The following is a 22747-nucleotide window of genomic DNA, read 5'->3' as shown; positions in this document are numbered from 1 at the left end:
CAGCCAAGTTAATAGGTACTAACACAACCCTATAGTATAAGAGATGCAGCCCTTTGAATTAATAACAAGTTGGACTATGGTCTCTCTCCTCTTTACTCTGGAGGATTCGGCATCCATGTTTTCCAAAAAGAATTTCAGAATTTGATTCATCTGTCCACAGAACAGTTTCCTGATTGCATCACTGCATTTCAAATGAGCAGAGATGATGGTAGTGTTTCTGGATTGTCTTCTTGTTTGCATCATAGAGCTTTAACCTGCAGATGGCACAATGAACTGTGTTCACAGACAGTAGTCTCTGGAAGTGTTCCTGAGCCCATGCAGTGTTTTTGATGACAGCATCACACCTGTTTTTAATGTAGTGCCACCTGGGGGCCTGAAGATCACCACAAGATCACACTGAGTTTTTGTATATTGTCCCTTGCACACAGACATTTGTCCACATTCCTGGGATTCTGTAATGAAATTATGTATGGTAGACAAATCGTTGCAATTTTATGTTGTTAAACGTCATTCTGAAATTGTTTCACAATCTGTAGATGCTCAATTTTCAGCTCATCACTACTTCTGAGAAACTCTGCCTCTCTAAGATGCTCTTTTTACACCCAGTCATGTTACTTGGCTACTGCCAAATTAAAAAATTATAAATGAGACAATATTTGTCTAAAGTTATATTTTCTCAGTGTAAACGTTTGATTTCTTTTCTATGTTCTATTGTGAAAATAAATATGTGTTTAACAGATTTGCAACTCATTACTTTCTGTTGATATTTACAATTTACACATGGTTAAATTTTTTATAACTATACAGAACACACATAGACTTTCACATAAAACATTAAAAAACAGATAAAACACACAACACAATATGTAAAACATAAATGGTCATCAGTGCCATTTATCACTGCCACAGAAAACGTAGTGTGCACCGGACTGAAACAATAATGATTACAGTTAGACTCCAGATATATATCTGTCTGTATGTTAACAAAGTGGACCACTGCAGAGACGAGTTTTCTCTATATAGTGTTAAAAATGCCTTATTATTATGCAATCCAACAGTACCATAAAATAAACTATCAAAATGGACCATATATCATGCACTTGCTGAACATTAAGCCATTAGATAGCCAGGTCTATAAGATTTTGGACAAAGCAAGCCTTGCATGGTTTTTGCAGGTTTGCCTGTGTGAATTTTAAACCAAACAATTAAGGTGTGACTGAAGGGCAGATTTAAATGAAGATGTTTAACAAAAAAATCTGAAGTAACTGCGTGGGTATTACAGACATTTTTATAGACAAAAATTGTACAGTTGACTCTCAAGTAGATTTATATTTTTTTCATGTTTCCTTGTGATTTCTTTACAAACCAAGCAGATAAAAAATGTGGATATGATTCGAAGTGTTGAATTTGTGTTTGGTAGCTCAATATGAAATCCAAAGAGATGCTGATGCAACTGGAGGAGGACATCATTAGGCTGAAAAACACAATAAAAGAATCAGAGAGACTGCAAAAGCTCCAGGAGTGGCCAAATAGACAATCGGGTACATTCTTAAAAGGAAGGAATGCACCAGCCTGCTCAGCAACACCGAAAGGCCTAAAAGACCACAGAAGACAATTAAAGTGGAGGAGTGCTGAATTCTTTCCTTAGTTAAAAAAAATTCATTCACCACAAGACAACACTTGTAAGGAGTTGAGTCATAATATTGCAAAACTCAACAAATTAAGAGATGTCCTTATGAATGTAAATAGAGAGGGTTTACAACAACCACTGGTGACAATTATCACCAGGAAGGCCAGATGTCTGAAAATATCTAAAAGAGGCTTTGCAGTTCTGGGTGGAAATAAATCTATGGGCAGATGAAACCAAGATGAACGTTTACCAGAATGACTGGAAGAGAAAAGTATGGAGAAATAAAGGAACACTCGTGTTTATTAATGACCTGACTGCTGATAGACGGGATCCTCCAGGACAAAATGCCCTGATGTTGTCAGGCATGGATAGAACCAGGTAGGGGTGAAACTACTGAGTATTATCTTGAATTACTGCAAGGATTTACATCAAAAATGATGAGGCTGCCACAAATTTTTTTCATTTTTATTTTTGGTTTGCCTAAGAATTCGGCCTATTCCTAACACATTACACTGTCCATATCAGTATAGGTATCCAGCATGATTTGAGATCTGAAGTTTTTAATGTGTTCCTTTAATTTTCTTTGAGTAGTGTTTGCCCAATTCCTGACTTTTTTTTTGGCACCTGTCACATTTTTCAGAGCAAACAAATTTTAATATTATAGGAAAATAACATGCAAAATAAGAAAATGTAGTTTTTAAATGATGATTTCATTTATTAAAGGAGAAAAGCTATCGAAACCTACCTGACCCTTTCTAAAAACGTGATTGCCCTGTAACCTTAATAACTGTTTGTGCTACCTTTGGTAGCAAGAACTGCAATCAGCTATTTGCAATAACTGACAGCGAGCAGTAATGGCCTTTTTAAAGTCGCGCAAAAGAATTTCAATCAGATGCCAGTACAGGTTTTGGAGTGGGAACGCTTTGAGGTGTTTGGGTTTTTGTTTGTTTGTTTTCTGGAGCCCTTTGTCCTTAAGTAGCAAAGCAGCTCCAGACCATCACACTATCACCACCATGTTTGACTGTGGGTGGTGTTATTTTTATGAAATGCTGTGTTAGTTTCACATTAGATGTAGCGGGACTCAAGCCTCAAGCAAAAAAGTGCAGAAAAAAGTAGTCCACAGAATATTTCCCCAAATGTCTTGGGAATCATCAAGGTGTTTTTCTGGTAAATGGTGATCTATCACATGGATGCCATTTTTGTTTATTCTCTTTCTTATTGCTGAATCATGAACTCTGACCTGAACTGAGGTGAGGCCAGCAGTTCTTTAGATGTTCTGGTTCTTTTGTGACCTGATGAGTTGTTGATGCGCTCTTGGAGTGATTTTGGTCCTGGGAAGGCTCGCCACCGTTACAAGTTTTCTCCATTTGTGGAAAATGATCTCACCGTGGTTTAGTGGAATCTGAAAGTCTTAAATGGCTATGTTGGGGGAGGGAAATTACTTTTTATATCATACAACACAGTGAATCTAATCACTGCAGCTAGAAATTATTACTTTAGGTTCAGTTATGCCATATTTATTTATACTATTAGTTTCAGGTATCAAAGTTAAGATAAAGCATTTTAATCACTGTCGATTGTAAATGTATAATTCACTTGTTTGTGGGAGCAGTTTCAGTAAAGTGCATTTGTGCTCAAGACAGTTTTATCTGGCCCCGGGTCTCAAGTTGCGGTGGTTCAGTTTTTCTCACCTACAGGCAAATCTGGAGAAATCCTGCATATTTAAACTCAAGGCATCGTAAAAGCGGATCTTTTACTGTTGTTTCAGGTTAGCTCTTGTTATGATATTCTGAAAAAACTGGAACGAGTTTGCCAAGAATGTGTCAAAAAATGGGTTTGGTAATCTTTGGTGCTATGAATATTCTTGCAACGGATGAGCCAAAACTAAACAATGAAACCAATTCCACAGCACAGAATACAAAGTGGTCTTTATTTTGCGTGAAAGACAGTTCATCAACCTTACATCACAGCTGCTTACAAAATCACGATTTTACAAAAAAGCCAAATTGAGAAGTGCGTGTCAAACATGCAACGATGAATTATTTTAACAGCGTAAGTGACACATACAGCTGGCTTGCTGTACATAAAAAATTGCATTCTCATGATTTGTCACATGTAAAAACAGCATCAATGTGCAATCAAACTGTGCTTCATCTCTTATGAATTAGTTGATATTCATGGTGACATGAGTTTTGCAGAAGAACTTTTACTCAGTTTGCTTGTGGTTATTAAGAAAATTGCATCACTGAAGTACAAAATGTCTTTAGTAAATTTGCATTTCATTATTAATTATTAATTTTTTTAAAAAGCCACCATGAATGTTTCTTTAAGGCTGCAACCAAAAGCTTTTTTCCATCAATATTCAATATTTCTTTTACTGGCTCATTGTTTGTGGAAAAAGGCACATCACTGATCCCTGAAGCCAAAGTGAACATATTCAAAGATCATGTTTGGTCTGACCAAACCTCTTAAGTTTACGGGGAAAGGATGGTACTACTTTGTGTCTACACAAGATAAAAAAACAAAGTGAAAGTATCACCTGTCTGAACAAATCCGTCTTTGTAGTTCCGGTTGTCTGGCAAATTAAACTAACCACATCCTGAAATGTCTAACACTTTGCACCGTGGACTGCCTATGAGGTTAATCGGCCCAGTCAAGAAGCCATGAAAAGAGTAGTGAAATAAAAAAGTTCAAGTATGTCTAACGTGTTAAAATATGGCTCAAAAGACAGCATTGTGCGGATTGCTGAGCACTTCCCATGCAGGCTATTAAACCTGTTTCCCCATCAAAGATTTTCACAAGCAAGAGAAAGAAATAGACCTTTAGAAAAGAAAAAAAAAACCCCAGAAAATTAAAAATGTAATTCTGAGCTTTCTAACCCACATACATTTAACTTACAGGATGCTCTTGAATTTGCTACATAATAATTTACCCACCAGGTTCAGGTGGTGCTTTCATTCAGGCTTTGCACAACGCATCAGGTACCGATCCAGTGAATGACATCACTCACACAACAATGGAGACAAATACAAATGTAAATAGAGACGAAAACAAAAAAGACAGACCATCTTCGTGCTTAGACACTTAAGTTACAATAGGCTCCTCATGTATGAGATATTGTTGCTGGTGGACAATCAGCCCGTCTATGGTTTCATGATTACACAAACGCAGAAGGTCAAACTTCCTATCAAACTGACTCACAACAGTGTTCCCTGAAATGTGCAGTGTAAACAGCAAAAAGGCGTCTACGTGTAACACACTCAGCCCGGAAATTCAAGCTGTTATTACTTGTAGACATCTGTAGGTTTTATGTCATGTTGGTATGTGAAAAATAACCTTCCTTTTGGTTAAAGGGCCTGCTGCTGGGGTAAAAGTGAATGCCAAACTTAAATAACTACTCAACACTGAATAAACTTAATAATGCCAAGGTGGTGAAGCATCACTGACATTTGCATCGTGTCTGCCCTCCAAGCAATATGAACGTTAGAAGAGATATTGAGTTGCAAAGTGTACATTTAAATAAAAAAAAAAAATTCTAGCACTCCCAAAGCCTTTCTTCTAGTTTTCTGACATTAACGAGAAAAATACATCTCTTTGGTCAGCATCGACACAATACAGGGGATTTGTTTCTTTGCATGAAACCCCGGAGAATTGGAGGCAGACTCAAACTCTACTGCCACCTTGTGGTTCACTCGGGTCATGATGTGCAGGATCTCCAGTTCTTTTCCGTACTTGCTGATCATGTCGCACACCGACTGGATGAACCAGGACCCAGTCTGAGTATTCCTCCATGAGTAGTAACCTGTGTGTAGATGAGTCATGGAATATGCTTTGTTCAAATACAATATTTCTTAAAGGAAACAATATGCAAGCATGCAAAAACCAAGACAAGAAAAAGGAAAGGCCCTTATTTTAACCTGGGGCAGTGGAGAAGGCGTAGAGGAAGTCTGCTTCCACAGGGATCTTAACACCATCAGTTCCGCTGTCTGTTTCAATGCCTGGATCCAGATTTGTACCTCTGCAAGCCTATTCAATGTCAACACATGCACAAAAAAAGAAGCAGCGTTCGTTTACAGGTTTGCAGGTTAGAGGAAGTGGACTAGAAGAGAAACCACCACGGTACCTGGATGAAGAAGAGCTTGGGTTTTCCCGCCAGTGATTTACAGCGATCGCCTCGAAAAAGTGAAGTTAGGTGTTTGAGCGCTACTGAGCCGTCCGTGCCGAAGAACAAGTCTTCATCCCCGTGACTCAAAAGAATGCAGACAAAAGAGGCTGAGTTGCTGTGATCTTCCTTGGATGCTTAAAAAAACAAAGAGATGGATAAATGAATACACGTACAGCTGATACATAACAAAAGCATGTGAAAAGAGTCAGTAGCATGAGGCTTATTTTTAATTTTACGAGTAGCAGTGGGAGGTTTAAATCATTCTCACCAGCAGTTAAAACGTTCATTATCTGATCAACTGTCTGGTCATTGTACAGCTTCACATGATAACCTAAATTTTTAAATACTCTCATGGCGTTGCCTGCATCCACGTCAGTACCGTTTCGCTGATTCATGCCTGGAACACACAAAACCACAATTCTGGTTACTTCAACATGAAAACCATGTGCAAGACAAATCAACATTTCCTCCTTCTGAGTGTACAAACAAACAAACAATATAAATGGAGCGCATTTTGATTTAGCTTTTCCACACGACAGCCGGGCATGAGAAACCTGACTGGATGTAGCAGGAGGGAGGTGTACTGCAGCTAAACAGCAGCATCTTCAATTTCTTCTTTTAACACGCTTCTAAGTGTTGTACAAAACCACATTATCGGTCCGTTTTATATTGGATTCTGTTGGTACAAGGGTTTTTTTGCCACTGGCAGGTCAGCATTAGCAGCATGTGCTGTTCGGTGTGCTAGACTCAAGCGAAGCAGGAGCGAGTCTGCATGGATCTACCCAATGACTTTGGTGTTTACAGGCGCACCTATTCTTACTAACGCATGATCTCCGCCCATCTTGAGCAGCAATGAGCCAGAAAATAACAAAACCTACACAGCTGTAAAGAAACGAGAAAAAAAAGAAAAAAGACTGCTTTACAGTCACACTGTCAGGGCTTATTCGTCATGAGGCACCTGAACAGAAAAAGAGCTTTGTTATTGTTCAGGTAACACCTGCTCCTTTCCGCTAACTAAACGACGAAGTACAGGATCAACCACTACTGATGTTTACTTGACTCGACGTGTTTGCTCTGAGAACATCGAGATGCATGTTGAATACGCAGTCGTGTGTGCCCTTTTAGTCCTGCCAGACAAGTTTTCAAAAACACAAATCTGATGGAATATTAAGACCATCACAGGACGTTTGTAAAGACAGATGTAGAAGCTGACTGAGACTGGGGGGTTTGGGGGCACTTCTGATTTTTAGAGGGCAAAAAAAAAAAAGAAAAAAAAAGAGATATTCCCATTTCAGTAGATACAAATAACACATGGCTATACTGACAAAGATAAATGAAAAGCTGCCATTTGATGTTTATTTTGATGTTTATTCATTGCTATCACGTAAGGGACCTGAGACCTGTATATCCATCAGCATAGTCAGGTGTACATCCTGGGCTTTCTGGCTTTCTTTTCAAAATGATGGGCAAAACTTTGATTCAGTGTCCTCTATGGTTGGCAATAGGAGTTACTAATTCCTGAGTACTTCACTTTTGCTCAGAATTGTAGGAGATTCAGACTTATCGCAGTGTGAGGGATGAGATATTAGAGCAAGATGAAAGGTCAGAGAAGGACACACCAGCTTTCGAGGAGCCTGAACTCGAGTGCAATGATGGCACCAACCATCCGTTACAGTTTTAGGGCTCTGAACAATTTCAGAGAACATAATCAGCTAAAAGTTTGATTTCTTAAACTATTTAATATGTGCCGATTAATGATATATTTGCTAGAAGTGCATTAAAATGTATTGTTCCTTTCTCTGTCATTTACATTCCAACCCCACTGAAATGAGGTTAAACCTTTTTTCTTTGTTAAAACAAGAACATGAAAACAGGACAACACAGCCCACAACCACCAAGCCTGGAGGCCCTCTGATTACCTCAAACAGTAAAACAGCAAACAGGTTTTTGGAGAGACAAAAAAGAAAAAGTTAGAGAACACAAACCAGAGGGAAAGGTTAATCTCTGAAAGTAAATGGAAAAAAAGCCAGTATCACGCAACCAGTATAATCATCTGAGCCTCAGAAAATGATAAAGAACTCTGTGCCAACACCCAAAAGCAACAATATTTAAAACAACTTCATTCCTAATAAAATCTACATTTTGAATATTCTCAAACAAAATACTCCACAGCAAATGTTGAACAGGAAGAGGAACTGATCAGCATACTCTCTTGTGGTGCCAGTCATCTTATAGATCACACCCATGCCTTGCGTGCCTGATCATACTTTGAGTCATGTGTCTGAACTTGCTGATGAGCCAGCTGACAGTAAAATGTGCTGGCAGCTCCCAAAACCTACTGTCATCAAATGCAAGGATACTTAACACGTAAACTGCAACAGATCCAACCAGAACATCTAATAAACCTGCAGTGAATGGAGGAAATAGGAATCCACAGCATTAAGGTTAAACCTTCCACACCTATAAACTCTCAAAAGGTGTAGAAGTGAGATGAATCACCTGGTTTCTGTCCTACATAGAGAATAGAGGAGAAGAGAAGCCACACTTTAGCACTGCCTCCACACTGTGGGCCATTACTGCACAGAGTTCAAGCCTCAACGCAGTGATGCGACACGTTACCAAGGGAGAGCTTAGCATTGCAAATAAGCCCTAACAAACACTTGTCAACAGGCAGATGAAACGTGAGCCTTTAGCCTCAACACACACTCATACAACAAGGTGGCATCACCTCACATTTAATACTCAAAGAAGTCCCCTCCTCCAGCTTTCTACCATGCACACCCCTGTGTCAAAGGCGTCTAGTAAAAATGGGGGGGTGGATGTATTGTCAATAGAAACACTAGTATGGGAATGACACCTAATTAAAGTTTTAACAAAGAAAATTTGAGACAATGGATCCATTACCCAAAGTTAACCTTTACCATTAGTCTGGATTCACTTCCCTATGTAAATAGTTAACTCGGTGCACCACCCATACCTGTTTTTATTTACTAAGCATGAAGAAAACAAAGCAAATACATTTTCTAATGTGTTAATACAGCAACTGGTTTCAACAGTTGTGCAAACATTGTCCTCTATATCAGCTTTGGTCTCTGTATCACTAGTTTATTACTTCACGTAAGGGCCCTAACTTGGCTGAACAACAAAGTGCAACAAGAGCAAAACTGAGCTAATAAATAACCTGTAACCCACATAGTGGTTGCTTTTTTGTCCAGATCCATAAAATATCTTGCACTGAACTGGTTGTAATATAAATTGCTAAAGCCCTGAACTCCAGCAGCACAATTCCCGCACACACATCCCAACACTTTAACACGTTTTAAGACCTTTATGTCAAATGTACAGCCATACTGGAGTGGTTTATGCATTCTCTTAGGAAGGGAAAGGTCACTGGTTTGATTCCAGTCGAAGACACAAATCCCTTCGTAAGGCGTAAGGCGCTATATAAATACAGGCCATTTACCTTCGGGGTTGCGTCAAGTGTAAAAACTCTGCCAAATCAAACATGCGGAGCTCCCTGCTAAAGTCACCCTTTGTGACAAGGGAGCTCTAGGTCAATTTTTATGTCTAAAGTGCATAATGGAGTTCAGTAGATCCAAGTTAAATTATGAACTGTATGCATGCAGCAGAACCCTGATGAGCTCTTTTGCATGCATAGTTCCAAAATTAAAGCCTTAATTTCTTCACCCAACTCATCTATATTATGCAGTGCTGGTCAAATCATCGCACATTTCACCTAAAGAGAAATGGATCATCAGTTTGTCTAATGTTACACACGTTAAATGTCACAGACCTGCTTTATATACCAAGTGTAGCTCTACAGCTTCTCACATATGTGACATTTTATCACCTTTCGATTTGCGCTTGAAACTGAATCAGGAAGATTAATTTTAGATGTTACTTACAGCTGTTTCGTTTCGAGTTTAAATTTCAGAAACTAACAGACCGCCCAAATGCTCACCTGTACTCCTGTCAAAGTTCTTGTTGTTGATGATGATACACTGGCCAATTCTGGGGAAATCGAGGCGGTATCTGAAGCTGTGTGACTGGGGCTTGGCATCCACGTCCATGGGGACAGAAGCAGACGAAGAGCCCGCTGATCTGACGGACAAGCCAACATTTAGTTTAGAAGTTTAATGTGTGATTAGAAACTCAGCAAATAATGCACGTCAGAGAGATGCTGCTGTAAATAAAGAAAGAAGCATGCAAAGATTGGACTACAGTTGCAGCTCCGTTATATCAAACGATCAAATAGCACAATGTTAAAGTACAGCAGAGCGTTAATACAGCAGTAAAAAAGGAGGAGAAGAAGAAGAAGAAGACAAAACGAGCGGCTGTGATCTTTGAGGTCAAGGACGACAAACGGTTTCACTCTTACCATGAACCGTCAACAGGATATGAACACAATAGATCGCAACACATAAAGATCGCTAACTAGCTTAATCCAGTGACTCACTGTTTTCCGTTGCCTGGCTTTGCGTCTGTATCGTCCACTCCAGGTCCGGATCCGTTTTCCGACATTTTTCACAGGCAAGTAATTAAACGCTAACCAAACAAATTCACGCTCTCTATGTGACAAAGAGAAGGCCTCAAAAATGCCCAGTCGTGCTCTGGCAGCGGATGTTCTCCCTTTACTGCTGCTGTGTGGTCCTGAGGGACTCTCTGCTGACTGGTAAACAAAAGATGCTGATGTCACTCAGAGATGCGCTCGTTTTACGTTCAAGGGCGTGCCGAGACGAGAACAGCTACAAACGTCCACGAAACGACTTCTCCAGACGCAAACAACATACGTTTGATCACTGAATTTAACTAACAATCGACCCAAGGCGTTTCACAATAACAGAAATATAATTTAATTCGGGTTCTTACATTTTATTTTTATTTTAACTCGTGTAATACAATCACTGGCTACTTTGTTGAGTACACCCATTCAACCACAATTTTACATAAATATCAGCCAATCACATGGTAGATGCATTCGAGCGTAGACACCAGAGATGTCAATCTCATTTTATATCGTGGGCCACATCCAGCCCACTATGATCTAAACTCAATCAGACCGTCAGTGTAAAAACGTTTAGTTACACATTTACGGTGCAAATTAGTTTTTCTATGCCAAAGTTTTTCATCTTTAGTAACTGAAAAGAAATAAATCTATCAGCACATTCTCGGGGTTTACATTGTAAATGTGTAAAGTTACAGAAACATTTTGGTAGCTTGCTGTCCCGTATTTATGAAATAAATCTTTTTATGTTAATTCATATAAAATGTTATTTTTTCTTGTGGACCCATTTTAAATGAAAATATTGCAAATACATTTCAGAAACTGCTGACTTACTGGGATTTTTCCAAGCAGTCATCTTTAGGGCTTACAGAGAGCCCAATCCAAGAAAGAACCTTTGAAATGTGGTGAAACAGGAGATTTGAATCACTGGATGCGCAGCCAACTCATCTGCAGCAACTGTGTGATGTTATCATGTCAATATGGTCCACAATGTCACCTCTAAAGGAATGTTTCCAGCACCTTGCTGAATCTATGCCACAAGTAATTAATGCACCTCTAAAGGCAAAAGGACCCAACCCTGTATGAGTAAGGTGTCCCTAATATAGTGTCCAGTGTGTGAACATTTGAAAGTATAGTTTCATCTTTAAAATGAATTAAACCTTTGCACATCCAGGAGTACTTGTTTATAAAAGACCCAAGTTCCACCTTTAACTAGACGTGGAGCTTATTTACACAGACACTACATTATTAAATGTTGGTATGTTGTTTTCAAGGGGTACAGCAATTCAAACAGGTTGAAATAAAAAGTAGTCATCTGCTTTGAAATTACACATATACATTATATTAGTAAAACCGCTTTGTTGAGAGTTGATAAAATTAATACCAAAGATAAGCAGTTCATCTCAATTCAGACTTTAATCCAGCCACAATCTCTAAAACAGGGGTGCTCAATCCCAGTCCTCGAGAGCTACTGTCCTGCAGCTTTTAGATGCATCCTTGTTCCGACACAGCTGAATCAAATGAATGGCTTGTTATCAGGCCTTTTCCAAACTTGATGGCATGCTGAAGAGGTAATCAAACATTTGATTCAGCTGTGTTGGAGTAGGGATGCATCTAAAAGCTGCAGGACAGTAGCTCTCGAGGACTGGGATTGAGCACCCCTGCTCTAAAACAATCCTTTTAAAAACTCCATCAAAAGGACAGAAAAAGGTGAAAAGTTTCCTTAGAATTGTAATTCATTTCATATTTTATTGAACATGGTTTAGGAAAAGTTTCCAGAACAAGCTCATACAAATATCTCAATAGCCAACATCAAAATCTGACCAACTGAGCTTTGGACAGTTGTAGACGAGGACAGTCAGAAAAAAAGGAGGAAAACAAAAAACAAAAAACACACACTAGCTGGAACAAAGTGATCAAACTGGTGGAAACCGACAGAAAAAAAAAACTAGAAACATAAAGATGAAATGACAGAACCACACAATTCAAACGAACACAGAAACAGAAATGTTACATGTAATAAAAACAACAGAGGACACAAATCTGTACACCTATTCTATAAAGAAGTGTTTTTAAATAGCTCGCAGAGCCTCGGTGAAGATGACGGTGGCAGAACACAAATAAAGACGAATATTTCAAACTGAAAGCTAACTTGGTTGCTAAAGAGCTACATGTTGTAACACGGTGCCCTCGATTCAGAAAATGAAACTATGTTCATATGGAGTAAACAATGATAATGAAACACAAAAAACCCCAAAACAAAACTTTAAAAGTGCATCACTCTTTTTATATTCTTCATCAACACAACTACTTATGATCACAGTTATTTCACTATTTGGTGTATTCACACGGAAATCATTTTCTAGCGCTGTTTTTGTCATCTTTGTTGGTAGAGCTTATTTTAAGTACACTTTAATATGACATTGATTAAAACTTTCTATCACCTGTACAGTCCACCACCTCGAGACAAACAACAGCAAAGACCGAGACAAAAGTCGGTTTGTGCAGCTTTAGTGTTCTTGCTCAACGCTACCCCCGCATTTCAATTTGTGCCTCTTGTAGGAGCAGAGGCACTGTTATTGCTATTTAAAAAAAACAAAAAAGAAAATCTAAACTCACAGCACACACATATTTGTAATCAAGATTAAAGCTATGCTCGCCAAGTCTGAAGTTAACCACAAAGGCCAAACCACTCGCTTCAAATGCCCTCAGTTTGCAAATCCTCGAGTTAGCAGTAAACTCCACGCAGCTCCGTGACAACTCAGCGCACAGATCTGCTGATTTAAATTTAGTCACAAACTCACGTGGATGGCCTCGACATCTACTGTGAAACCAGGAGTGAAACTTTTAAAGCTAAATTAGAAAAATACATCTGAAATTTATCAGCTTTGAGAAGTGGGGCAGTTTTCCCCAATGCAAATGTCACAAACGCAAATGTCATAGCTGTTGTTTCAATTCTTGAGCAAAGACGCCCCCCCCCCAAAAAAAGAGTGTTTTCTGAGGTTAAGTGACTGTGACCACAGACAACCTAAAAATGCATCTGCAACAGTAACTGCCATTTCAGTAGTACTCTACTACTCCTGTAGTATGAAATGAACGATGTATGAAGCCATATTCAGGTTTTATATGAGTAACTCCACCAATAAGCGGGACAGCACAGTTATAATAAATACTTCTGGATCTTTGCGGTGTACTTACAGGGCATAGGAGGAGTATTAGAATGGGGGAAAATAAGACAGTTCAAACCACTTTTTTAAAAGATTAGTATATAGCTATATTATACCTCCATAGTTGTTGTTTCAGGGGTTGAAGCAGCACCACAAATCACTATAAATTCAAAGGCAAATTCTGCATTAGAGGCCGACTGATATATCAGCTATTTGCCGATTTGTCAGTATTGGCATTTAGAATGACCTATAAATGAGAATGAAATGCAGAACACAGAAACACAAGGAATATTCTGATTGTTGATGTTACGCTTTGTCCACTTCCCTGTTGGCTACACTGTGTTTGAAACACAACAGAAACACAACCAGATGCTCTGAGCATAGTCAGGCAGAGCGTAAACGAGTAGATAAATAAATACATGTAACAAATGTTAAGGAAATGTGTTTATGTGCCCAAAAAGAAAATTAAAAGGTCACTGTGTCAAATTTAGGCCAGTATATCAGTCTTAGAAATCCTATATCAGTCTGGCTCTGTATCTCTGTATCGAACATATGTTCATTTATCTCCAAAATGCCAAAAGCTAAACTTGTGGCCTGAAAATGGTAACGTGGATATTACTGTGGGAATTATAAAAGGATGCGATTTAACTTTGACTTGCTGTGGTTTTGTGCTGAGGAGGCTTTGGAGTATTTGGAAAACAAACAGGAATGTGGCAGAAAAACATACATTAATCATGTTAGGTAGTACCTCAACCTATCAGAGCAAGCCTTTCATATCGAAAGGTACCATCTGGGTCAATAACCCTTCCAACAATAGCACATCCAAAGAAACTGCAGAATGACATTTTCAGAAAGAGCTGCTGCAAACTGCAACCTGAAGGCTGGATCAGAAAACCCTGGACTGGGAAGAAGCTGTGGACCAAAACCAAGCTAAACTTCAGGGTTTGAGAGGCAGTGGGAGGAACACCAACCAGCTGCAGGGTGACTACAATGCCACACAGGCAATCGTGTGTACTTAAACGCGAAGTCCAGCCGACCTTGATCCTGCTGAACGGAGGGGCTGAAGGAGGTTGGTCAGATGACGGGCTAGGCTGATGTCAAACTGGATTTCCTAATTAATGTGATAGGAAAAAGGGGTCCCTCTAACGATCGTGTCATTTGTACACCTCAGTGGGGAAATTGTTCAGCTGTGCTCAGAAGACGTCAGGGCACATATCCCAGTTCCCTTGCTCCTTAGCTTCCCAGTAACCCCCCTTGTAGATGTGCAACGTTTCTCCGGACACAGGATCATCCATCTTCTCAAACCACAGTGCTTGGTAGGTGTCTGGATGGCCACCTATTGAAAAAGAAAAGAACGTTTCAATTTAGAAGCTACAGTAAAGGTTAACCCGCCCCCACTCAGCCAGGATTACATATCATGCTTAAATTAAGCCGATATGCATTCAGAGTTCTGCCCATGAGAAACAAATAAATGTTAGCATTACCTTGATCTTCAGATGCATCCTATACAAACAAAATGCAGGGGGCTCTTTCTGTATAACCACTTGGAGAGGACCAGGCTCACAAATAACACACTAGCTGCTTCAGAGTCAGAGGATGCTGGTCAATCACAGACAAACTGCCACTCTACAATGTTGTGAGGCCTCTACAGCTGTATACAGCTACTCTAAGAGATGGGACAACAGTCGAAATGAATGTTACTTGCTTTTGGCTGGAGCTCCATAAGGGCCTTCCCTGCCTTCCACTAAGAGAGCAAATTGTAAAGAGGAAAATGGTGGAAGTTGGATGTTTTTCTGGTCATTAGGATTCAACTACATTACTAGAAAATGTGATATACTGGTGCTATGCATTAAATCATGATCAGAATACTTGCTTATATAAGGGAAGAGTGACGGTCCATAAGGGGCTATTAAAAGAAAAAGAAAAACAAAAAAAGGATGATTCTTCTTTGGAAGTTGAGACATAACAGAACTGCTGTGATTTGAAAATGACAGTGAGTGAAAACGAAATGGACTACTTGCATGCAACAGGTGTATGAGGGGGGGAATCCTCAGTGTCAGCTGAGCAAAACCCAGCACAAACATAAAGACACATCCAAAATCCACATAAAAAAGATTTCTTCAAATTTTAAAAGTGCCATGTGTCGCATCTAAGGCATTATTTTCTGCTCAAAAATTTAACAAAAGCCCAACAGACTAATCGTAACAAAGAAATAAGTTGATTTGTGTAATAAACTGATTGTGCTTTAAGAACTGATAGGTCATTTAGATTTGACCTGATTAGGTGGTTCTATAGAGGGTTAGATTATAGATCTTCTCTTTGCTGGTCTAAAATGTGAACATGAGTTAACAATGAGTGAAAATCTCTTTACACTTATAGTTTTGTTCATTATAACCAGGAAGTGAAAATCACTGGAACATCCAAAATGACACATATGAGCTGTGAAGTCACTGATAGCAGCAAACGCACCCAGCAACCACCCCGTGGACATAAACGGTACTTGCTCAGTAAAAAAGCCACACAAAGCACCTTTAAAAGTACACTTTGTATAAAACTGTAAAATGATACTTGCTTTCATCAGAAATCTCACTTGAAGCAGGAGCAGGCTCTTTTGCATCAGCTAAATGAAACAGAAAGGAACGGGGGAGGGGGGGGGGGGGGGGACATATTAATATAAATAAGCTGTTATTAAGAGAGGAGGATGCTGAGCACCTTAATACTGAACGCACAAACATTTCGTGTGTGCACTTTTGATTGTGCGGTCTGAAGTTCACACCAAAGGTGAGAAGAGACTAAGCTGAGTACTTGCTTTTCAAAGGCGAGTCATTGATCGAAGCCTCAGTGACAGCTTAGCATTAAGAGAGGAGGGGGGGTAAAAAAAAAGGAAAGACAAGAAACACCAAGACAGACAAAAATGGATAAAAGATGAATGGACACAACATCAGACAGAAATATAAGACAAATACAAACAAAACAAAAAAAAAATCAAACCCATGCTAAACACAAACTCGCTCTCCGTCGTCCTACCTTCCTCAGGTGAGCTGGCTGCTTTCACAGCTTCTCTCTCTCTTTCTCGACGGGTGCTGCGTTGTTTTTCTTCTAGACGCTGTTTCTCTGCGTTGGCCTCGTCCCAGTGGCCTTCCTCCATTAACCGCTGGTCAGGTCGCCGCCGACTGTCTGTTGGCGCAACTCCCTCTTCGGGTTCATTGAGAGTCAGAGCCAAAGAGGAGAAGTAGTACATGTTCTCTGCTCCCTCCCTGCAAATTCAACAATATAAAAACATTAAAAGTAAAGAGCAGCAGTATTTACAACAGCTCCGCTCCAAATGTTTGAGAACACGTTCACACTTCTGAACGTCGCCAGGCTTTAAGACTAAAACACTTACGGTAACGGGTTCTTTCTCCAGATTTCTTTGGCTTTGAGTGTCTGATAGACAGTCCTCTGTTTGCCTTCAGTGCCATTTTCACCTTTACTGCTCTGCATAATTTTGGAAAACTCCATTTTCTCATCCCACGTTCCTGACAGGACATAATGCGCTTTTCCATCCTTATCTGTTACTACTCCTGTTACCTAGAAGGAGACATTAATTAATTAAGATATGTTAATTGCAGGCTGTAGAGGAGAGAAAATAATAAAACCATTGCCATTAAAGGCTTCCTATAAGTTTCCTGGGAAAATGACGGCTCATATGCAGAAGGAAAGAGGATGAGGATGACTCAACAGAATCAACTTATGTACTAGTGGATGTAATAACATCATCTTGAAAGGAAAATACTGCCTGAGGAAACCTCACTCAAATTATCTTATTTAAACAAACACAAAAAAAGAAAAAGGAAAAAAAGGAGCCAACCTTTCTCGGTACATCTCTGGAGAAATAACTGTAGGGAGCGAACTTGAGGTGGCAGCGATCTCCTGTCTTGTGGTTCACCACATCTATCTCTCCCGACTGGCACAGGACAAAATAAAGAAAGAAAATGTTCTGCGTGTTTTGTTCTCTAGCAGATTAAAATCAAAACATCATATGAAAACATCTAATGTTTTCATAATGTTTAAGCTAAAACATTTTGGCATTACCTGATCGATCCACAATTTCCCAACAATAATGTTGTGAACTGTTGTGGTCACTTTTTTCCAAGAATAGTGATTGTTGCTCTTTTCAAATATACACTGAATAGAACCTGGAGAGAGAAAAGGGAATGATGTTGCAAGTGATGGAAACGTATCCCATATATCCCATGAACTAAAGTGAAAAAATGAAATTCTACACTGAAATAGTGAATTACAGTAGTGTAAGACAGACGGTGTTCACTGGATAAAAACATCAGGCTTAGCAGGTGTATTGTTCACGCATGCTGTGTCTTTGTTTGCAGCTATACAAACACACACACGCACTCACCCAAAGGCATGATAGAGAGATATTTCCCTCTAAACTTGCTGGCTAGTGTTATCTCCTGTCTGAGGGTCCAGCCCTTTTCAGAGAAGGCGTGGTGGGCTGCGGCAGGTGGGTGGTGACTGACCTAAGAAGAGGTAACAAAGAGAGAGAAGAGTCAGGAAGCTTAACATATGGTCACTGTAGTTATACAATGGCTTTGAGTGCATTAAGAAAACAAACATGACTAGGACAAAATACTACATGAGTAAATAAAGCATGTTTGCAATGGAAACAGGTAAAACCTGAATCAAAACGATTATAATTTGTGAAAAAACAATGCAATGTAGACCATTTCTGTGTTTTACAATGTGTGTTTGTTTTTTTTTAACTACCTGTTCACAAAGAGAGCGATAACCGCACTCTCTGTGCCGATCGAGCTCAAAGGTTTCTCCGAGCAGAGGGTTGAAGGGCTTTCCTGTGCGGTGGACTGTGGTGGAGTAGGAAGACACTGTGAAGGCTGCCACATAACACATCTGCTCTAGAGAGCTATGACTCTTTGCAGCCTTATCAAGGAGTTCGTAGTACTCCAGGTCTTCAGACAGACGTTGCAACATTGACAGGGGCTCATTAAAATTCACCTAAAAATTCACAGAGACACATCTCATCACTTCTGATTATTTTTAAATGGAAAAGTCACATTGACGCTGTTGTGTGCACAGATTTCTTACAGGCATCGGTATTTTTGAGAGCTCCTTTCCAATACAATTCTTCATGATGCTCCACAGATTGAGGTAATAGTTTGGTTTGTCCGGGATACGAGTTCGCCTTTGCCTAACTGGCTCCAGCTCCAGCAGCTGTGGAGACTCTGGGTTTGATGCCAAAGAAAGTTCATCAAACTGATGGAAGATAAAGAAAATATCAGCAGGAGTTAGGTGGCTTTGATATGGTAATGCAGTTAATACAAAAATAATTAGATATAAAAATTTAACGCACATTTACCGACTGATCATCCGTCCCAGTCTCACTGCTGATCCCACTGATGTTGCTGCCAGATCTCCTGTAGAAGAGGATAAGAGTCAAGGATAAAACAAAACACATGTGGAGGAAAAGAAACGTCTGACAATAGAAAATATCAGTTTGTACCTGTGATATTTGGGGTCAGCGGGGACAGTAATAAACTCTGCTGGCTCCTCCATAGCATCAAAGAACTCATTGTCATCATCCTCGTCACTGGCATCGGCTTTCCCTGAAACACCCCCTGAAATGAAGAAAGAGTTGGAAGACTGAATAACTTAACGGTTCGACAGACCTCAGCAGATCGGTAACGAAGGTGGCAGAGTAAGAATTTCCGATGATGAAAAGACTCTCACCTTTGTTTCCTAAGGCAGGATTACTGAATGAAGGGGGGAGAACTGTTGCTCCTCTGAAAGCTCTTTCTAGGTGGTTGTGCTGTTTGGCTAGCTGCTCCAGAGTCTCCTCCAGACGTATCCTCTGTTCTCTTTCAGTCTGTAAGGCCTTCTGCCAGCGCTTACTGTGGCTCTGAGCCATGGAAAGGAAGTCTCTACATGCCTAGAGGATCACGCAAAAAAATAGACATCATCAGTAACACACTCAGGGGGAGAGCTGTTTGCTCAACTTTTATTAACGCTTGATTGACTTACGTTGATCATGGCATTGGATGTAATTCGGAACAGCGTGGCTCTCTCTGTGACTTGTTTGACCTTTTCTCCCATGTCCACTGCGACACGAAGTCCTTCAAGTTCTGATAAAGACCTAAAATTGTGAAATAAAGATTTTAATGGGTAAGCGTAATTAAAAAAAAAAAAAAAAAGATTAGTTAATGGATAATAGTCTGTTAGTAAGTACTACCTTTGGAGAGCAGACCCATGCTTGACAATGAGATCATTGCAGGTGGCAAGATCCTCCACTTTGCTGTTAAGTGTGCGTAATGTAGACTGGATTTCTGTGTTACGGCAGTCTCCACCCTGTCCTGAGTTTGGCGAGACTGCAGGGAAATCGTCACCTGAGTCATCTAAGGAAGAAAACAGAGAGTGTCATTAGTCAACACAAACACAATTCAGTGAAAGAGTTTGCTTCTGGGTGCTTTGTAAGCTTTCTCTATGGAGTCCCCTGCATTGTCCTCTGGTAAGAGTCCCTCTTACCAGATTCCGCCTGCATTTGGACAGCCTTCGCCTTTGCAAGTTCCAAAGCAGTGATCCATCGCTGGCGCTCTACTTCGGAGCTGGCCTTCAGGTGATAGGTCTGTGCCCCTCCATTAGAAATCACAAAATTGCACGAATCTTCCACAGCAATGTTGGCTGTGGCCAAGTTAATGGTGCCTCTGCATGTGTGACCCATCTCAGCCTGAGTCCTGAAGACAGAGACGACAACAGCAGTCAAATCTGCAGTTTGCAAATCACTTACATTTATAGATGTGTACTGCTCAGATGGCTTTGTGGTGTTATTGTGGTTCTGTTGCTGTCCTGTAAAAAGGCCTTTATTACAAGGCATACTTATAATAAAATTTTAATGCATGGATCCTCTTTAAGCTATACTTTTGCAATTTCTTTTTGAGCTTGGAATAGAGTAAATTCATTGCAAATTATTATAGCTTCAGTATTCTTCATATAACTTACCTGTAGTAAGAGAGCAAGCCATTGCTGAGAACAAACCAGCGTCTTTGGTAACCTTTTATGTAGTTCGTCCATTTGAAGAGCCAACCCTTGTATGTGTCTCCAGGGGTCGGAGTAGGGGACTTTGGCTCTGACATCACAACAGCCTGTGCTTTCACTGAGTGATGTTACAGGCTGTGGAGAGAAAAACATTTACAGGTGCATTACTGTAAAGTTTGTGTCATGCACATCACATTTGATACATGATGTGCATGATACAAGCTCACTATAAAGACATCACACTTACAGTAAATCAAGACACATTGTAACTACACCCTAAAGTTTATACCATCTTATAACCATATAATTCATCAATCTTTGGCTATATAAGACACAATGCGTTACGGGTAACGGAAGCAGATTCAACCTGCGCCACTAAGATCGGCTGCAATCACTTATGTTTATGTTTACCGAGTCATCAGAATTAAACCTACATAGCCACGCTTGTCAAAGGTAAAAAAAAAAAAATGACTCAACACTGGCACTAGCTCTGGCTCCGTGAAACTTTTAGGCTTGTCGTGGCACCTTCCAGTGAAAACAAAACGAGCTGAGGGACGCTGACACGACTCCAATAACCTGCTTCGCTACAGTTTTATCGCGTTTGAAGGAAACTAATAAACATCCAGAAAACACAGCTCAGCGCCGATAACAGTGAGCTCAACCGTTCCCTTGGTCTCGTAGGATTACATGGAAGTGTCAAATTAACAGCATGGATACTGATAGTCAATTTACCCCGAATACCACATCAAAGCTACTTAAAACTCTGCCCGCTGTCACTAAGCTTGCGGTTAGCTAAACAACAGGAAGCTTTGGAAAAGCTGACACGCCGCAGACGTTGACAATTATCGTTTTAAACCGTGCAGCCCTCTCACTATGCATCCATCCGATGCATAACTTAATGTAATATAGCTGCAAGACTCACCGATGGGCGGGCATATCGAGCTTGATGATGCGACGTTAGCTCGCTAGTTTTTGCTTCGCTAACCACTTTGCTACAGGTTGTGCAACAAAATAGGGTTCGACCAGCATCTAAACCGTGCGCTTAAGTTCCGCCAGTCAATCTAAACGCCTCTCGGCAGTTGATGTAAATGGTTGTACGCCCTGTGAAGATCCAGATATTGTTTTCTTATTTTCAATGTAATACAATCCATCAAGCCTTTATTTGTCACATGCAATGTTACACATACATGTTACCTGCAGTGAAAATGAAAAAAAAAAAAAAAACGACTCAAAGTTATTTGGTAAGACTCTATAGTTGAAAATTAACCATCCCATAAATTATCTTCACTACTTAATAACTTAAAAAACAACAACAACAACAAAACGGTTTGCTGACGTTTTTGATCATGAGAAAAAACTTTATTTATCCCTTGTTTGAAAAATAATTTTATCACATAATGCAAAAAATAATTACTATTATACTATAATTGTCGTAGTGTATGAATGTCTGTATCTATGTATACTATCTTTGCTATTGTAGAATTCTCCCATACGTTTCAGTTCAGGGGTCTTTGTCTCTCTAATAATGTCTGTGGTTCTCCACAGACAAAAAAGAAGCAGGCTATATCAGTGTAAAGAAAACATGCTTAATGTCCATACTCATTCTCATACTAATTCAAAGAAGGTATGTATATTTATAAATACCTTTACATCTGAATCAACTGGCTATGCCCCATTAGTATTGTTCTGGTTTACAGTGTAAAGCAATATGAATGGTATTATGCATGTAAAATAAGTTCATTTATCTACTTTTCCTTTAAAAAAAAATCCAAACTACATTGTTGTATGTATAGCATGACTTTCAGCCCAGTTTATATGAGAACTTACAGATTATGTATTAACGTATAACTAAGAGTTTAGTCCTCCAGGTTGGAGCCTTTTTTGCTTTCAGAACTACTTTAATTCTTTGTAGCATAGATTGAGCAAAGTGCTTAAAACATTCCTCAGAGTTTGGTCCATATTGACATGACCGCATCTTCATTGCTGCAGATCCACTTTGTGAATCTCCTACTACACCACTATTCCAAAGATGTGATCTTGCATCTAGATCACAGTAGATCAGCATTTTCTGAAGTACTCATGCCAGCCCGTCTTGTACCAACACCAGTGCCACTGAAATCACCCTTCATCCTTATTCTGGTGCTCATTTTCAAATTCAGGAAGTTATCTTAAGTATGTCTACACCATCTGATTGGTTTATTAGACATTTTTTATTAACAAGTATTTGAAAAGAAGTG

General features: G+C 39.6%; 2 protein-coding genes across 7 annotated transcripts; both read right to left on the bottom strand.

Annotated features, from left to right (window-relative positions):
* Positions 1–3541: 3541 nt before the first annotated feature.
* On the bottom strand, positions 3542–10487 carry casp3a (caspase 3, apoptosis-related cysteine peptidase a). Its single transcript, XM_086295317.1, has 6 exons — positions 10252–10487; positions 9757–9896; positions 6064–6192; positions 5754–5929; positions 5548–5656; positions 3542–5432 (listed from the first exon to the last, which is right to left on the bottom strand). The coding sequence occupies exons 1-6, from the start codon at positions 10314–10316 to the stop codon at positions 5203–5205; spliced, it is 849 nt and encodes a 282-aa protein (XP_086151443.1). The 5' UTR covers positions 10317–10487; the 3' UTR covers positions 3542–5202.
* A 1541-nt stretch (positions 10488–12028) lies between these two features.
* On the bottom strand, positions 12029–21711 carry osbp (oxysterol binding protein). Of its 6 annotated transcripts, none has more exons than XM_086295310.1 (21): positions 21433–21711; positions 20475–20645; positions 20001–20209; positions 19708–19870; positions 19500–19611; positions 19209–19407; positions 18982–19096; positions 18832–18895; positions 18567–18734; positions 18231–18476; positions 17863–17983; positions 17541–17644; positions 17317–17412; positions 16852–17036; positions 16494–16723; positions 16276–16314; positions 16039–16086; positions 15488–15526; positions 15340–15372; positions 15172–15210; positions 12029–14802 (listed from the first exon to the last, which is right to left on the bottom strand). In XM_086295310.1, the coding sequence occupies exons 2-21, from the start codon at positions 20606–20608 to the stop codon at positions 14660–14662; spliced, it is 2487 nt and encodes an 828-aa protein (XP_086151436.1). In that variant the 5' UTR covers positions 20609–20645; positions 21433–21711; the 3' UTR covers positions 12029–14659. The 6 variants fall into 6 exon arrangements, with proteins under 6 accessions (XP_086151436.1, XP_086151438.1, XP_086151439.1 ...); XM_086295312.1 differs by lacking the exon at positions 21433–21711 and adding an exon at positions 21243–21408; XM_086295313.1 differs by lacking the exon at positions 16276–16314.
* Between the last annotated feature and the right edge of the window lie 1036 nt (positions 21712–22747).

Source organism: Aulonocara sp. 'chitande type north' Nkhata Bay, linkage group LG6 (genome assembly GCF_057382095.1).
Source record: "Aulonocara sp. 'chitande type north' Nkhata Bay isolate Kocher_YH1m ecotype deep benthic linkage group LG6, A_spYH_male_GT1.1, whole genome shotgun sequence".
Taxonomy (NCBI): Eukaryota; Metazoa; Chordata; class Actinopteri; order Cichliformes; family Cichlidae; genus Aulonocara; species Aulonocara sp. 'chitande type north' Nkhata Bay.
This window is presented reverse-complemented; position numbering and strand designations above follow the sequence as displayed.

Coding starts and splice junctions, on each gene's coding strand:
- casp3a (XM_086295317.1), bottom strand. CDS start 10,316: ATGTCGGAAAACGGATCCGGACCTGGAGTGGACGATACAGACGCAAAG. Junction 5,930..6,063: donor AATGAACGTTTTAACTGCTG/GTGAGAATGATT, acceptor TGTTTTTTTAAG/CATCCAAGGAAGATCACAGC. Junction 5,433..5,547: donor CGCCTTCTCCACTGCCCCAG/GTTAAAATAAGG, acceptor ATCTACACACAG/GTTACTACTCATGGAGGAAT.
- osbp (XM_086295310.1), bottom strand. CDS start 20,608: ATGTCAGAGCCAAAGTCCCCTACTCCGACCCCTGGAGACACATACAAG. Junction 17,413..17,540: donor GGAAATTGTGGATCGATCAG/GTAATGCCAAAA, acceptor GTCCTGTGCCAG/TCGGGAGAGATAGATGTGGT. Junction 16,724..16,851: donor TGGAGAAAGAACCCGTTACC/GTAAGTGTTTTA, acceptor TTGAATTTGCAG/GGAGGGAGCAGAGAACATGT.